This window comes from Peromyscus californicus, unplaced genomic scaffold (genome assembly GCF_007827085.1).
Source record: "Peromyscus californicus insignis strain IS unplaced genomic scaffold, ASM782708v3 Scaffold_12__1_contigs__length_115047231, whole genome shotgun sequence".
NCBI classification, from domain to species: Eukaryota; Metazoa; Chordata; class Mammalia; order Rodentia; family Cricetidae; genus Peromyscus; species Peromyscus californicus.
In genome coordinates, this window is record NW_026294413.1 from 68,022,827 (window position 1) to 68,039,334 (window position 16,508).

The window sequence follows — 16,508 nt, forward strand, 5'->3', positions numbered from 1 at the left end:
ATGTTCCTGCTCCTGCTTCTCCTGGTGGCTGTCCTGCCAGTCAGCACTGAAGGAGGTAAGCAGCCATTCCCTTCTCTAGAGTCTGAAATGTGTCACCAGGGACACTTCCATAGTGCCCCAGTCAGGCTGTGTCTAAGGTCTGCTCCTCACTCGGTTCACCTGAGAATTTTCCTGAGCCCCAGCTCCAGGACTGGATAAAGAGGGCTCTGAAAACACCAGGAAATACTTGTAATGTCACTTGGTGAGTGAGATCTCAGTCATCTAACAGTGAGGAATTATAAAAATATCCTGGGACCCTAGAGGAAAGATGCAGTTGAATATGAAGGCTGGAAGTTCCAATTGGCCAGACCTAAGAGATGGCAGCTTTATCCCATGGCTGCAATCAGGATTTGAGACAAGAAGAACTGTCTATTTTGGTTTCAGGCTTCACCTTTGTCTTGTCTCTGTTCTTCTGAGCCATATAGGGCTCCATGACAGATCCCCACAATCTAACACAGCTTGATGGGAACAGGCTGACACTGGATCCTCCCACCCATCTCCCCATCTCACTAGGATCCCAACTCCTCTGTGTTCTTCCAAGTGCTGAAGGTTATTTCAATGTCCTAGGATGACAATCCTATGCTGAAGTTCAGACTGCATTAGAACTCTCCTCCCAGCTACTGGCATAGGACACATGAGAACTTCTCATGGTGAAGACAATCTTATGGTTTCTAAGTAGTACACTATGTATCGTGAATCAGAATGGAGAAAATCTAGCCAGAGTTTTTATACAATAGAGCATCATGTTTGCTTCAGGCACAGCCCAGTGCTTAAGTGAGCAGGACTCCAGATAGAGCACAAGACAGAGAAGTAACTGTAGTTGGTTGGATGTATTCTAGATTTTCTGAACAATGTATGCTGAATTCTTCCTTAATGTGAACATGAGCTTGAATTTGATTCAGAGAAAACTCTTGTCTCCCTCATTACTACAAAGAGAAACTGTAAATTAGTGGAAAAGTGGCATCATGCAGCAAACCCTGAATGACACCCACAGAAGCCATGGCCCTTTCTCAGTGTGTGACAGCCTCTGCAAAAGCTCTCTTCTCCATCCATGTCAAGCCAACTGACTCCCCTGGCATGAACTGTCCCTTATGCCAGCCACCAGGTGTGGTGCACAGTTTCCACATGCACAGAAATTCAGAACCAATTTTCTCTTTCAGGAGAGATCTTTTGGGGTACAGAGTCCAAACCCCACTCCCGGCCCTACATGGCATTTTTAGAGTTTTATGAGAGCAAATCAGACAAGTTTCGATGTGGTGGTTTCCTGGTGAGAGAAGACATCGTAATGACAGCCGCTCACTGTAATGGAAGGTGAGGAGAAGCAACTGGGTCTTTGCTGCCTGGGACTGAACAAATAACTGGTATGGGTTGTCCCTAAAAATAGACCAAGGGTCAAGAGCAAACTCACTTTAATCTATTTGACCTAGGCTGTTATAAGACGTGGGACCATGGTGTCAGTGAAGGATTTAACAGGCTGGGGAGGTTTCTGAAGACCAAGGACACAACTTTCCCCATGAATTTCTTGCTATTTGACTCAGCCAATTCTGACTTAGGCTAAGCCTTACACCTGCATTCCAGAGAATGATTCATTGCTCATATGTTTACTTCATCCATTTTATTTTCAAGGAATATAACTGTAACCTTGGGTGCTCACAATATCAAGAAACAGAAAAACACACAACACATCTCAGTTCTTAAAGCCATCCCTCACAAGAACTTCAACAGTAAAACACTGGCCAATGACATCATGCTACTAAAGGTACCATTTTACTGACCTCTGGTGCGCTCCACAGGTTACTAGTGTATCAGTCCAGTCCTCTCCTCTGGGTGGCTGATCCATTTGTTCTCACAGCAATAGAGTGAGTATTTGGGGGGCTTTGAAAGTGGGGAAGGTACAGGGAACCCCATTCATGGTTTAAGCTTGCTGAGAGTGCCGGACCTGAACCATTAATCTTCATCTTTCTAACCAGCTGAAACACAAAGCTAAACTCAATGGTGTTGTGAAGACCATTGCCCTTCCGAAGAGCCAGGACTGGGTGAAACCTGGGCAGGTGTGCACAGTGGCAGGCTGGGGAAAACTGGCCAATTGTAACCTGTCTAACACACTTCAGGAAGTAAAACTAGAAGTTCAAAAAAGTCAGACATGCCAAGAAATGTCCAAAAACTACAAGGACTCCATCCAGATCTGTGTGGGAAATCCTAAGGAGAAGAAGGCTACTGCTGGGGTAAGGACATGACCATCTTCAAATGTTTGCCCAGAAACAGGGCCATACTGCACACACACAGCCAGGCTTTCTCCCTCTGTGCAGCTGCTGCTAGTCTAGAGTTTATGTAGGGATCAACCTACAGGGATCTAGCATTTCCCTGAGCCAATCTTCTGTCCTTTCACCATGGGAAAATAGGAGAGCTGGAGTCCAGTGAAAGTGAAGGACACAGCCAGGCAAGGACACTCCAGTTAGTGAGTGACAGAGCTCATCAACCTCCATCCCATCAGGACTGAGGCTGATGACGGCACTTAGCCTTTCCATCTGAAAACTCAGGGCTTACTGGGAACATAGAAGAATGGGCGGAAAACCATTCTGGCAAGAGGTGATGATATTTACTAAGATTTCCCATTTTTCCATCCACAGGGAGATTCAGGGGGACCCTTTGTGTGTCACAATGTGGCCCAGGGCATTGTCAGTCATCACTATTGTACTGGAAAACCTCCTCGGGTATTCACCAGAATCTCTAGCTTTCTACCTTGGATTCAAGAAAAAATGAAACTGCTTCAACAACCCTAGATGACAAGCCCTGTGTCTAGGGTAGTATCCAACTTCCTGGGGTACAGCTACCTGAAACTTAATAAAGAAATCTGTCTTTACAAAAGAGCTAACATCAGTCTCTTCCGAGAAAGCACATCTTTAACAATTTTGTTCACCATCTTCTTCTTCACCCTCCCCTGTTCTCATGTTTGCTATCTCCAAATACTTCTCTGCTGTGGGATGTTCTGTATGGGAAATGTGTTGCTCTGATTGGTTGGTAAATAAAACACTGATTGGGCAGTAGTCAGGCAGGAGGAAGTGTAGGCGGGACAAGGAGGAGAATAAAGCTGGGAAGTGGAAGGCTGAGTCAGAGAGACACTGCCAGCCGCCAAGATGACAAACAGCATGTGAAGATGCTGGTAAGCCACAAGCCATGTGGCAAGGTATAGATTAATGGAAATGGATTAATTGAAGCTGTAAGAAGAGTTAGCAAGAAGCCTGCCACGGCCATACAGTTTGTAACCAATATAAGTCTCTGTGTTTACTTGGTCGGGTCTGAGCGGCTGTGGTACTGGCAGGTGAGAGAGATTTGTCCTGACTGTGGGCCAGGCAGGAAAACTCAAGCTACACTTCTCACTAAGCCTGTTCATACCTATGCACTGACTGCATCCAAACAGCACTTATATAGACCAGTACTGTCAGTCCTGGAGACAGTAAATACACTACTGTCTGACAAGGATGCCTGCTTCCTTTCCAAATTCTTCTCCAAATTTAACAGACTACAAAGAGAAGGAAAGATCAAAAGTCCTTACCTCCCACTCTACCCATTCTTCTAAGGAATTTCTACAGTCCTAGGAAGTCCACTGCTCTCTCAGGCTCCTCCCAGGTCTCCTGGTCCAGCACCCCAAGGTCTCTCTCCCCAGCTGTCCTCTCATCTCAGAACTGCATCCACCTCTCTTTACTTTGCCCTAAAGGACTCAGGCGATGACACATGACAGCTCCATCACCCAGATCAGGAGCTCTAGCAGAGGATCAGTGTTGTGTGCCTAGATCTGTATAGTCACCTCCAGTGCAGCTGGACCAGCCCAGCACTCTCATATACGTGTGTATACATCTTGTCCCAGAACCCTGGTGTGAGCTGAGTCACGAGCAATCCACTGAACAATTACTGTCTCATTCAGCTTGTGCACCTAGTCATGGATGACATCCTGATAACTATTTTTATACAATTTCTCACACCTATTCTGTGCTTCTTGAACATTCTCAAAACCTCTCACCTCCCTAACATCCTTATACACCCTAGGCTCTCCTCACAAGTCTGTCTCTCACATTCACATCTTTGTATTTATTTTTATGACCCACTGTTATTAACAAAGATCAACTGTGTAAGTGTGGTTTTGGATCTATCCATTGGTTCCCTGTAGGCTAATTGGTGGATACACACTAAAGACAGTGATTTCCTCCTCTCTCAGAATCTTTCAATAGCCAATAGTTCAGAGCTAAAGAGTGAGGCCTGGCAAGCCCCTCCCCATTTCTTGACTGATTGTTGACAGGACTGGTCTTATGTGACCCCAGTGCTGGTAACTACAGTTGGTCTGAACTGATAATTGCAATAATTGTATCAAGTCTAAAGAAAGAAATTTTGAAGCCCTTCACCCTACATTTCAGCTCTTACATACTTCCCATGCCCTCTCCCATGATGTTCTCTGAGCCTTAGAAGGGGTGTATAAGCCTCTGGATTATATATGGACTCACGACCATCACATGTTTGTATATCTTGGGCAGCGTTGATCTCGGCATTCACCAGCATTCATCACAAGGAGCAGCATCTCTGATTGAGACCAGAAGACACTTTTGTCTATGGGGAAAAGCATTGATATTTGGAAGTCAGTTTGCTGCTGTGTGAGTTCAGTTAATAATCAGAAATGCACCCCCAACATGGGCCTACTCCCTCCCCTGTAGGTTATAAGCCAGGCTTACAGCACCAGGCAGGGCCCCTGCAGCCCATGGTGTGGGTCTTGAATCTGATCAGAGGGCAGTTTGTTACCCTCAAAACAGTGAAGCTGCTATTGCCCACCTGGTTTTCCATACGGTTTCTTCATACTTTCTTATCTCAGTTAATTCTTCCCTCCAGCCCAAACCTACAGCTCCCATCCCCTGCCTCTCTTCCAGCCTAACCTTTCTATTTCAATAGTCCCCTTCTTTACTACCTATGTTGTCCTATTTCTGGAGGTTTGAATGTAACTGGTCACCATAAGTTCATAGAGAATGGCACTACTAGAAGAAGTGGCTGTTGGAGTAAATATGTCACTTTTGGGTGGGCTTTGAGGTCTCCTTTGCTCAAGCTCTGCTCAGTATGACAGTTCACTTTTTGTTGTGCTTGGATCAAGATGTAGAAATCTCAGACCCTTCTCCAGCACCATGCCTGCCTGCATGCCACCGTGTTGCCTGCCGTGATGATAATGGACTAAACCTTCTAAACCATAAGCTATGCAGATTAAATGTTTCCTTTATAAAAGCTGTTGTCATCGTCATGGTGTCTCCCCACATCCTAACTAAGACAGAAGCTGGTACCAGGAGTGGGGTATTGTTGTCATAGTCTTGACCATAGTTTCCTTTGGAGGAATTGGACATTGCTACTTTGGGTTAGGAAAGAAAGCAGTGCAATCCTTTAAACACTGCTTAATTGGCCATACTAGTAGGAACATGGAAGATTTGAACTATAGGGGTCTGGCTCGAGAGGTTTCAGAGGAGAACAATTTTAGTATGTTGCCTAGATCAAGGACACCACAGGAAGGCTCACACAATCAACTAACCTGGACTCCAAGGGCTAGCAGAGACTGAACAGACAACCAGGGACACTGAATGGAACCGACCTAATCACTTGGTATATATGTGACTGTTGTGTAGCTGGTCTTCTTGTGGGACTCCTAACAGCAGGAACACCGACTGTCTCTGACTCTTTTACTTGCTTTTGGGACCCTACTCCTCATACTGAATTGCCTTGCTTAGCCTTAATACAAGGGGAGGTGCTTATCCTTGCTACAACTTGATATGTCATGTTTTATTAGTACTCATGGGAGACCTGCCCTGCCCTTCCCTGAATAGAAACAGAAGAAGAGGGTATAGGAAGGTGGGAATGGGGGGAATGTGGAGACTTGAATGGGAGGATGGAAGGAAGGCTGTGGCCAAGACATAAAATAAATAGTTGAATTATATATGTATACACATACACACATATAAGGATTATGGACTTCACATGTAATTTGTTAAAATATGATGCTATGTTTTTTCTGTTTAGAAAACTAAAATATGGGGGCTGGAGAGATGGCTCAGAGGTTAAGAGCACTGGCTGTTCTTCCAGAGGTCCTGAGTTCAATTCCCAGCAACCACATGGTGGCTCATAACCATCTGTAATGTGATCTGGCTCCCTCTTCTGGCCTGAAGGGATATACGCAAGCAGAACACTGTATACATAATAAATAAATTTAAAAAAAAAAACTAAAATATTGTCACTTGCTAGTTCCATTTTACAATAATACCTGGACTAACAACTAGCCTCTTCAAAGACCCTTCTTTACTTTTGAACAACAAAAAAATGGATTCCAACCAACACATGCAGAGACCCACACTCAAATAATAGCCTGAGCTCAGAGAATCCTGCTGAAGAGAGAGGAAGGACTGTGGGAGTCAGAGGAGTCAAGGACATCACAAGAAAATCCACAGAATCAGCAATCCTGGACTCATAGGAGTTCATAGAGACTGAACCGACAACCAGGGAGCCTGCATTGGACTGACCGTGTATATATGTGACAGTTGTGTGGCTTGGTCCTCTTGTGGGACACCCAGTAGCAGGAACAGGTGCTGTCTCTGACCCTTTTGCTGACTTTTGGGATCCTGTTCCTCCTACTGGCTTACCTTGTTCAGTCTTAATACATGGCAAGGTTCTAAGTCTTAACCTCAACTTGATATACCATGTTTGGTAAATATCCACTGGAGACCTGCTCTTTACTGAATAGAAACAGAAAAGGAGAGGGGGCGGGGTGAACAGAGAAGAGGTGGTGTGAGGGACTGGGAGGAGATGGGGGATGGAAAACTGTGGTCCAGCTGTAAAATAAATAAGTAAATAAAATGTTAAACTTGAAATAATGGATTCCAGTCGAGGTTCACATTCATTTTTACCACAGACGCTGACTGGTTCCTGGTGTACCCTCACCACAAAAGGCTTTGAGCTTGTGGCATTGAGGATTCTACTGTGAAGCAGCAACAGCAGACTTCTTGATTCCCAGGCCTCAGTTCCCAGCTCTCCAGTACTTCCCATCACACGGTACCTACAGGATTGTCCTACTAGACCAGTACTTGCCATTCTGATTCCATCACACCTTAGAACATTCGAATTCTGGAGCTGCCTATAAAGGGTGAGGGGGAAAAGAATAAAGATACCCACCCATACCATTTAATCATACAGGATCATGAGTATTAAATATTTCCTATGGCGTTCACTTTTATTTCATGAAAATACCATGGATAATAAAAGAAAATGTTTAAAGGAGCAAATATACACTACCCACCTCCATGAAAAGGGAGGACCCAGAAAGGAAGTAACCACACAGCATCTTGTTAGTTAATTCAGGAACACAGTTAATTCAGATCCCAGGTCTCCACTCTTAGCTGATGCTCCTATGATTAAGTATTTTTTATGATGCTTCCTCTGCTGGAATATATATGTAGAGAGGATTTCTCATGTGGAACCAATTGACCTATTCCTTCTCTGTCCACTGACTTGAAACCTAACTCCCTGGGATTTCCAAACAGACACGCATCCCAGGGAAGTAGGACTGTTGGATAACCTGTTGCTACAAGACCCCTGTGTTGTTGTGACTTTTTAATTGAATGAATGTCTGGAATGGGTCATTTGTCATCTCTGAACCAAAGAATTCCCCACAAAGGATTCTCAGTATCAAATCAAACAGTGTCCATGGGTTCTGTACAGCACACCCTGCACTAGAGAGCATCCTTTCACATAGACTCCTTTGCCCTCTTCTGACCCATCTCAGGAACCACAAGGAGAAAGTCCCACTAGGCAGACTGGTAGTCCTTACTGCAGGACGGCTGTCATAGTCACCATCCTCTCAGGACCACTGTCTTCCCCACACCTAACACCTCCTCTCCAGTTCTTCAGCTGCCATCTTCATGTGCTTGCTAGTCCATTCATTTCCCAGGATCCTCTCCTGTGGGAATCCACCTTAAGATGGGAACTCCTGTCACAGCCCCAGGCAAACCAGTGAGGAAGATGCAGTCCTCAGACACATGAGCAGCTCAGCAGACACTCAAGCCTTTGAGTGTGGTTTCTGGAAGCCATGCAGCAAATCCCTCAACTGCATGGACCATTGTGCTTGCAGTGGTGGGTTCTATAGAAGAGAGGAGGGAGGAAGGCCCAGGTGGGTCAACAGCATCACCTTAACTGGGGATGTTTACTCCTTGGAGACAAGAACAGAGGACAGTGCAAGACCTCAGGCTTTTCTCAGATGAGTCTGATGACATCCGTTTGTCACTTTAAAAACTGTAATTCTCATGTTTTTCTTCCAAAACAACCAAAACTGTGGTTTTGGAAACCCAGACCCCTGAAGTCTATCTTAAAAAACTCAGGAGAGCATGAGAGCAAACTCCCTCCTGGAAGATGCCTCCTCTCCTAGGTTTCCAGATCAGAGAGATGAATTCAGGCAGGCTTTTCTTTCATCACCTTACCCCTCCCTGCTCTCACTCTGGTTTTAACACTTTCTCCATTCTCTAGGCCTCAGCATAGTCCTGACCTATCTAAGAGCATCTGGTTGGTAAAAAAAAAAAAAACTAACAACCATGTGTGAAACATAAGGTAGTATCATACTTAGGATGCTGGTGTATGTACACAGTCTCTCATAGATCAACAGAGACACAAACAGATTCAGACAGGCAGAGCAACAGGACAGCATTATCATACAGGATCAGTGTCTCCAAATGGAGAGATTAAAAAATGTCTAAGAAGAATGTTGTTGATAGCTGTACAAGGCTGTGGTGGGTCTACACAACACCATTGCACTTTATTCGTGAAAACAGCTAAAATTATTAATCTTGTGTTTTTACATTTTTAAACAATGGCAATTGTTTGCTTTTAAACAATCTGTGAGATTATAAGTAATCAAACCTTTATGGAATAAGATGTTGCCTAGAGAAGGTGGGTGGCACCATCCCCTGTTCAGATAAAGTGTTGATAAGACTTCCTTCTCCCTGGATCTTTCAGTTTCCATGCATAGGAAGAAGATTCCAAGTGTAGTCTTGGCATAGGTCTCCAGTCACATCCTGGCAGGGTCTCAAGTCCACCTTGCTCCACTGTGACCTTAATACGGTAACAGAAGTTGTGGGTGACAGAGGCCCATGGCACTATCTAAAGATAGAGCTGGGGCAAGAACGGACAGGGTGGACTAAGACACAAGTGAAAGTGCTTGCATGGCCTAGATACTTGTCTGAATTCATCCTACTTAGGGTCCACTAAGCTCATGGGAGGACTTCGGTGATTTTTTTTCCCTTCAAACGTGAGAATTTTTCACACATTATGTTCATGCAGTTTTCTCGACTCATTTGCCATTACCTACTGGACCTCTCACTCACACACACTGTACATATACACTATCCCAATCATATATTGCCATTTGATGATTACCCTCTAGACATCTCACTCACATACATACACTATCCCATTCAAATGTGGGCCCATTTGTTTCCCTTCATTCTACTCACAAAGTCCTAAAGAAATCACAAATTTATTAGTGAAATCTACACACCAGCAAACTCAATTCATTCACGACATAGTGTCCAATCTCAGGTACATATTTTCCATCTCTTGGACAGAACAGCTGTCACCTCTGAGAAAAGCCACAGGGAGCAGGAAGGACACTCACAGTGTGGCTGCTTGACAGTGTGACCTGGTCCCAACAAGCCCTGAGATAATGAGGTTGTGAGCCAAGAGTGAGGCAGAATGCTAGCCCAAGAGCCTGCTCCAATCACTCAAAAGTTGTTTAACTACCAGAAAATTGTGATGACACTATCAAGATGTAAGAAATCAGAAGTAGAAATTGTGAAAGACTGGGACCAGATGCACCTAAATGATAACCAGCTGCTGCAGGAGTAACATTATAATCTAGCATCTTTCATTTGCTATGTGTATAACCTCATAGATTTTGTTTTAGTAGATATATTGGATCACACAGATTTTTAATAATTATTCCAACATTACTGAATGGGTTCATCGTTTGCAAATTGGAGATAGATGATACAAGTAAATTAACATGGGAACAAGATAATAATAAACCCTTTCATACCCCTTAAGAGAAAGAAGATGACAATATGTTAGAATATTCCAGCTTTGCTGTGACAGATGCCAAGTCAGCATGCAGCTTACATCAGAGGTCTCCTGTGTCTGTACTAAATGACAAGAATGTCCAGAAAAGCTATCTCAAGTATCAAGTGAACTCTGGTGTTCCAAGAAGTACACTTGAGTTTTACTTTAAAAGAATCTCCGTATAAAAATTGCAAGAGGAACTAGAGCTAATTCCTCAGGAGAGACAGAAAGAGAAGCTGGTTCCTCAGCAGAGACACTCAGAGAGAGAGGTTGGTTCCTCAGGGGAGACAGAGAGAGAGAGGAGCTGATTCCTCAGCAGAGACAGAGAGCAAACAGGAAATACCTTTGCCTCCATCACCTTCTTCCCTGGAGACCAGATTGCCTTGACAGTGTGGAAAGAGTAATGCAGACTCTGGGCAGGAACAGCACAGCTTTGTTTCTGCTCTTCATCTCTGCTTCCTGCCACTAACTCCTTTGCTGACGAAATATTTTAAACCTTTGAAATGTCTTTATAGACTGGCATGGGACCCTGAATGTTGGTCTGTCAAGTCCGTTCTACTGGCTTCCCTACTCTGTCATTTCCTTACCTCCTCACAGTGTCAACATCACACTAACACTTCATCCTAAGTCCTTACCCCACAGCCATCCCCCAATAGAGTTCAAAGCTCTTGAGATGTTAATAGGTGACCCAACTTTTTCCTAGGGTATTATCTTAGAAGGGCACTTTTGAATCTTGAAAAAAAAAAAAAAGGCCCTTGTGCTCTTGAAAAAAATAAGCTAAACACAGATAGTACTAAGGGATATAGAAATGTTACTTTTAAAGAAGATAAATGCATGATCACAAATTCAAGGCACAGAGGCATCATATTGAAATTCCCTGATCACTGACAGGAGAAGGGGAATCCCTCTCTGTTTGATGTGGAAAGCCTCAGGAGACTCTTGCTCCCTTCTCAGAGTCCAGCATTCCTCTGGGAATGTGGTCATGCCCACCAGCAACTGACTGACAAAGTGCTTCCTGTACATTCACCACACAGATGCAGCAAGAACTCAGATCTTAAATACCACACAGGAAATTAGTGGCCACTGACCCTGGCCCTCTTTCCACACCTAATGGTTTAAAAGTTGTGAGGCATAGACAGGTGACAGTTGAGAACTGGTCAGACCCCTGAAGGAGATGTTCCTGCTCCTGCTTCTCCTGGTGGCTGTCCTGCCAGTCAGCACTGAAGGAGGTAAGCAGCCATTCCCTTCTCTAGAGTCTGAAATGTGTCACCAGGGACACTTCCATAGTGCCCCAGTCAGGCTGTGTCTAAGGTCTGCTCCTCACTCGGTTCACCTGAGAATTTTCCTGAGCCCCAGCTCCAGGACTGGATAAAGAGGGCTCTGAAATCACCAGGAAATACTTGTAATGTCACCTGGTGAGTGAGATCTCAGTCATCTAACAGCGAGGAATTATAAAAATATCCTGGAACCCTAGAGGAAAGATGCAGTTGAAAATGAGGGCTGGAAGTTCCAATTGGCCAGACCTAAGAGATGGCAGCTTTATCCCAGGGCTGCAATCAGGATTTGAGACTCGAAGAACTGTCTATTCTGGTTCCAGGCTTCACCTTTGTCTTGTCTCTGTTCTTCTGAGCCATACAGGGCTCCATGACAGATCCCCACAATCTAACAGAGCCAGCAAAGTGAGGCTTCATCCCTGCTTCACAGCTTGATGGAAAGGCTGACACTGGATCCTCCCACCCATCTCCCCATCTCACTAGGATCCCAACTCCTCTGTGTTCTTCCAAGTGCTGAAGGTTATTTCAATGTCCTAAGAAGACAATCCTATGCTGAAGTTCAGACTGCATTAAAAACCCTCCTCCCAGCTACTGGCATAGGGCAATGAGGGCTTCTCATGGTTAAGACAATCTTGTTGTTTCTAAGTTGTACACTGTGTATCGTGAATCAGAATGGAGAAAAGGCAGCCAGAGTTTTCTAACCCAATAGAGCATCATGATTACTTCAGTCACAGCCCAGTGCTTAAGTGAGCAGGACTTCAGATGGAGCATGAGACAGAAAAGCAACTGTAGTTGGTTGGATGTATTCTAGATTTTCTGAATAATGTATGCTGAATTCTTCCTTAATGTGAACAAGAGGTTGAATTTGATCAGGAAAAACTCTTGGCTCCATCATTACAAGAAGAATTAAAAACTAGTGGAAAAGTGGCATCATGCAGCAAACAGTGAGTGACACCCACAGAGAAGCCAGGGCCCTTTCTCAGTGTGTGACAGTCTCTGCAAAAGCTCTCTTCTCCATCCATGTCAAGCCAACTGACTCCCCTGGCATGAACTGTCCTTTATGCCAGCCACCAGGTTTGATACAGTTTCCACATGCACAGAAATTCAGAACCAATTTTCTCTTTCAGGAGAAATCGCTTGGGGTACAGAGTCCAAGCCCCACTCCCGGCCCTACATGGCATTTTTAGAGATTTATGAGAGCAAATCAGACAAGTTTCGATGTGGTGGTTTCCTGGTGAGAGAAGACATCGTAATGACAGCTGCTCACTGTAATGGAAGGTGAGGGGAAGCAACTGGGTCTTTGTTGCCTGGGATTGACCAAAAACAACAGGTATGGGCGGTCCCTAAATGTAGACCAAGGATCCAGAACAACTTCACTTTAATCCATTTGACTGTTTAACCCATTTAGCAGTCTAGACTGTTTCAGGACCCGGGACCATGGTGTCAGTGAAGGATCTGAAAGACTGGGGAGGTTTCTGAAGACCTAGGACACAACTTTCCCCATGAATTTCTTGCTATTTGACTCAGCCAAGCTCTGACTTAGGCTAAGCCTTACACCTGCATTCCAGAGAATGATTCATTGCTCCTATGTTTACTTCATCCATTTTATTTTCAAGGAATATAACTGTAACCTTGGGTGCTCACGATATCAAGAAACAGAAAAACACACAACACATCTCGGTTCTTAAAGCCATCCCTCACAAGAACTTTAACAGAAAAACACTGGTCAATGACATCATGCTACTGAAGGTACCACTTTACTGATTATTTTTGGTGCACTCCACAGGGTACTAGTGTATCAGTCCAGTGCTCTCTCCTGAGTGGCTGATCTATTAGTCCCAGGGCCATAGAATGGGGCTTTGGGGGGCTTTGCAAGTGGGGAAGGTATAGGCAACCCCATTCATGGTTTAAGCTTGCTTAGAATGCCAGACCTGAACCATTATTCCTCATCTCTCTGACAAGCTGAAACACAAAGCTAAACTCAATGGTGTTGTGAAGACCATTGCCCTTCCGAAGAGCCAGGACCAGGTGAAACCTGGCCAGATGTGCATAGTGGCAGGCTGGGGAAACCTACCGAATTGTAGTCTGCCTAACACACTTCAGGAAGTAAAACTAGAAGTTCAAAAAAGCCAGATATGTCAAGGAATGTACAAAAACTACAAGGATTCCATCCAGCTCTGTGTGGGAAATCCCAAGGAGAAGAAGGCTACTGGTAAGGTAAGGACATGGCCATCTTCAAATGTTTGCCAAGAAACAGAGCCATACTGCACACACACAGCCAGGCTTTCTCCCTCTGTGCAGCTGCTGCTAGTCTAGAGTTTAAGTAGGGATCAACCTACAGGGATCTAGCATTTCCCTGAGCCAATCTTCTGTCCTTTCACCATGGGAAAATAGGAGAGCTGGAGTCCAGTGAAACTGAAGGACACAGCCAGGCAAGGACACTCCAGTTAGTGACTGACAGGGCTCATCAACCCCATCCAATTCAGATCAGAGGTTGATGGTGGCACTTAGCCTTTCCATCTGAAAACCCAGGGCTTACTGGGAACAGAGATGAAGGGGGAGAAAACCAGTCTGGCAAGAGGTGATAATATTTACTAAGGCTTCCTATTTTTCTGTTCACAGAGAGATGCAGGAGGACCATTTGTGTGTAACAATGTGGCCCAGGGCATTGTCAGCCAACATCACTGTACTGGACAACTTCCTGAGGTATTCACCAGAATCTCAAGCTTTCTACCTTGGATTCAGGAAGCAATGAAACTCCTTCAACAACCCTAGATGACAAGCCCTGTGTCTGGGGCAGTGTTCAACATCCTGGGGTACAGCTATCTGAATTTTAATAAAGAAATCTGTCTTCACAAAAGGAGCTTGACATCAGTCTCTTCTGTGAATACAAAACTTAAACAATTTTGTTCACCAGCTTCTTCTTCACTCTCCCCTGGTCTCATGTTTGCTATCTCCAAATACTTCTCACTCAGCCTGTTCATATCTGTGCACTGACTGCTTTTGAACAGCACTTATATAGACCAGTACTGTCAGTCCTGGAGAGAACTGACTGTCTGAGAAGGATACCTTCCTCCTTCCAAATTCTTCTCCAAATTTCACAGACTACAAAGGGAAGGAAAGATCAAAAGCCCTTTCCTCCCACTCTACCCATTCCTCTAAGGAATTTCTCTAGTCCTAGGAAGTCCACTGTTCTCTCGGGCTCTTCCCAGGTCTCCTGGTCCAGCACCCCAAGGTCTCTCTCCCCATCTGTCATCTCATCTCAGAACTACATCCACCTCTCTTTACCTTGCTCAGGGGGACTCAGCTCCATCACCCGGATCAGGAGCTTTAGCAGAGGATCAGTGTTGTGTGCCTAGATCTGTACAGTCACCTCCAGTGCAACAGGACCAGCCCAGCACTCTCATATATGTGTGTATACATCTTGTCCCAGAGCCCTGGTGTGAGCTGAGTCACCACTAATCCACTGAACAGTTACTGTCTCATTCAGCTTGTGCACCTAGTCATGGAGGCAACCTGATAACTATTTTTATACAATTTCTCATGTGTATTCTATGCTTCTTTTTTTTGTTTTTTGTTTGTTTGTTTGTTTGTTTCAGCTGCTGTTTATTGACATTCAGGTGGGGACTATAGCAACAGACCTGGAAATGCTTCTTGAACATTCTCAACTCCTTTCACATCCCTAACATGCCTGTGCACCCTAGGCTCTCCTCACAAAGCTCTCTCTCATGTTCATATCTGTGTGTTTAGTTTTATGACCCCTGAGATTAATAAACACCATCTGTGTAACTGTGGTTTGGATCTATCTATTGGAGCCTGGTAGGTTCATCGGTGGATACACACTAAAGACAGTCATCTCCCAGAATCTATCAATAGCCAATAGTTCAGAGCTAAAGAGTTAGGCCCTGCAAGTCCCTCCCCCTTTTTGACTGATTGTTGATAGGACTGGTCTTATGTGGGCCCTGGGCTGGTAACTGCAGTTGGTCTGCACTGATGATTGCAATAATTGTATCAAGTCTAGAGAAAGGAATTTGGCAGCCCTTTACCCTACATTCCAGCTCTTACGTACTTCCCATGCCCTCTCCCATAATGTGGTCTGAGCCTCAGAGGGGATGGTATAATGACTTGATTACGGATGGACTGGCAGCCACCACATTTTTGTACATCTTGCGCAGCAATGATCTTGGCATTCACCAGCATTCATCATAAGGAGCAACATCTCTGATTAAGGCTGGGAGACACTTTTGTCTGTGGGGGAAAGTATAGGTATTTGAAAGTTAGTTTGCTGCTGTGTGAGTTCAGTTAATAATCAGAAATGCACTCCCCACAAGGGTCTACTGCCTCCCCTGCAGGTTATAAGCCAGGCTTACAGCACCAGACAGGGTCCCCTGCAGCCCATGGTGTGGGTCTTGAATCTGACCAGAAGATTGCTGACTATCCTCAAAACAGTGAGGCTGCTATTGCACAGGTAGACACACCTGGCTTTCCATCCGGTTTCTTCATACTTTCTTTATCTCAGTTAATTCTTCCTTCCAGCCCAAACCTACAGCTCCCATCCCCTGCCTCTCTTCCAGCCTAAAACTTTCTACTTCAATATCCTTCTTCCTGAAGACATATCCTTCAACTATTGCTTCTCCTTTAAGGTATATTCTCCCCTCCCTTATTTTTTTCATGTTTTTCTGGCTTCTACAGTTACTCCATGTTAGACACACCAAACATCCACAGAGCTAGGATCCTCATATGAGAAAGAACATATTGTTTTTGTCCTATGAGCCCTGGGTTAGCTCACTCAGGAAAAAACTATTTCCATCCCATCCATTTTTCTGCAGATATTATTTTTTCATATGTACCACATCTTTATTGTCTACCCATCAGTTGATGGGCAGCTAGACTGCTTCCATTTTCCAGTTATTGTAAATATGGCAGCCATGAACATGGATGTGCAGGTATCCATGCCGTAGGCTATAGAGTCCTTTGGATAACTGCCTAGGAGAGATTTTGATGGGTCATGTGGTAGTTTTATTTTAGGTTGTTTTGGGTTTGGTTTTTTTTTTTAGACATCTCCAGGCTGAT

At 44.5% G+C, this 16,508-nt stretch overlaps 2 protein-coding genes across 2 annotated transcripts; both read left to right on the top strand.

Annotated features, from left to right (window-relative positions):
• On the top strand, positions 1-2,822 carry LOC128107947 (granzyme-like protein 2). Its single transcript, XM_052734279.1, has 5 exons — positions 1-55; positions 1,200-1,350; positions 1,666-1,798; positions 2,010-2,264; positions 2,670-2,822. Exons 1-5 carry the CDS (start codon positions 1-3, stop codon positions 2,820-2,822), a joined length of 747 nt encoding a protein of 248 aa, XP_052590239.1.
• Positions 2,823-11,335: 8,513 nt separating this feature from the next.
• Positions 11,336-14,210, top strand: LOC128107949 (granzyme-like protein 2). The gene is made up of 5 exons (XM_052734280.1): positions 11,336-11,390; positions 12,563-12,713; positions 13,052-13,184; positions 13,398-13,652; positions 14,058-14,210. The coding sequence occupies exons 1-5, from the start codon at positions 11,336-11,338 to the stop codon at positions 14,208-14,210; spliced, it is 747 nt and encodes a 248-aa protein (XP_052590240.1).
• The last annotated feature ends 2,298 nt before the right edge of the window (positions 14,211-16,508 follow it).

Excerpts from the sequence above, each read along its gene's own strand:
- LOC128107949 (XM_052734280.1), top strand. The coding sequence starts at position 11,336 with ATGTTCCTGCTCCTGCTTCTCCTGGTGGCTGTCCTGCCAGTCAGCACT. Across the intron at positions 11,391-12,562 it reads GCCAGTCAGCACTGAAGGAG|GAGAAATCGCTTGGGGTACA; the intron begins GTAAGCAGCCAT and ends TTTCTCTTTCAG. Across the intron at positions 13,185-13,397 it reads ATGACATCATGCTACTGAAG|CTGAAACACAAAGCTAAACT; the intron begins GTACCACTTTAC and ends CTCTCTGACAAG.
- LOC128107947 (XM_052734279.1), top strand. The coding sequence starts at position 1 with ATGTTCCTGCTCCTGCTTCTCCTGGTGGCTGTCCTGCCAGTCAGCACT. Across the intron at positions 1,351-1,665 it reads GCCGCTCACTGTAATGGAAG|GAATATAACTGTAACCTTGG; the intron begins GTGAGGAGAAGC and ends TTTATTTTCAAG. Across the intron at positions 2,265-2,669 it reads AGAAGAAGGCTACTGCTGGG|GGAGATTCAGGGGGACCCTT; the intron begins GTAAGGACATGA and ends TTCCATCCACAG.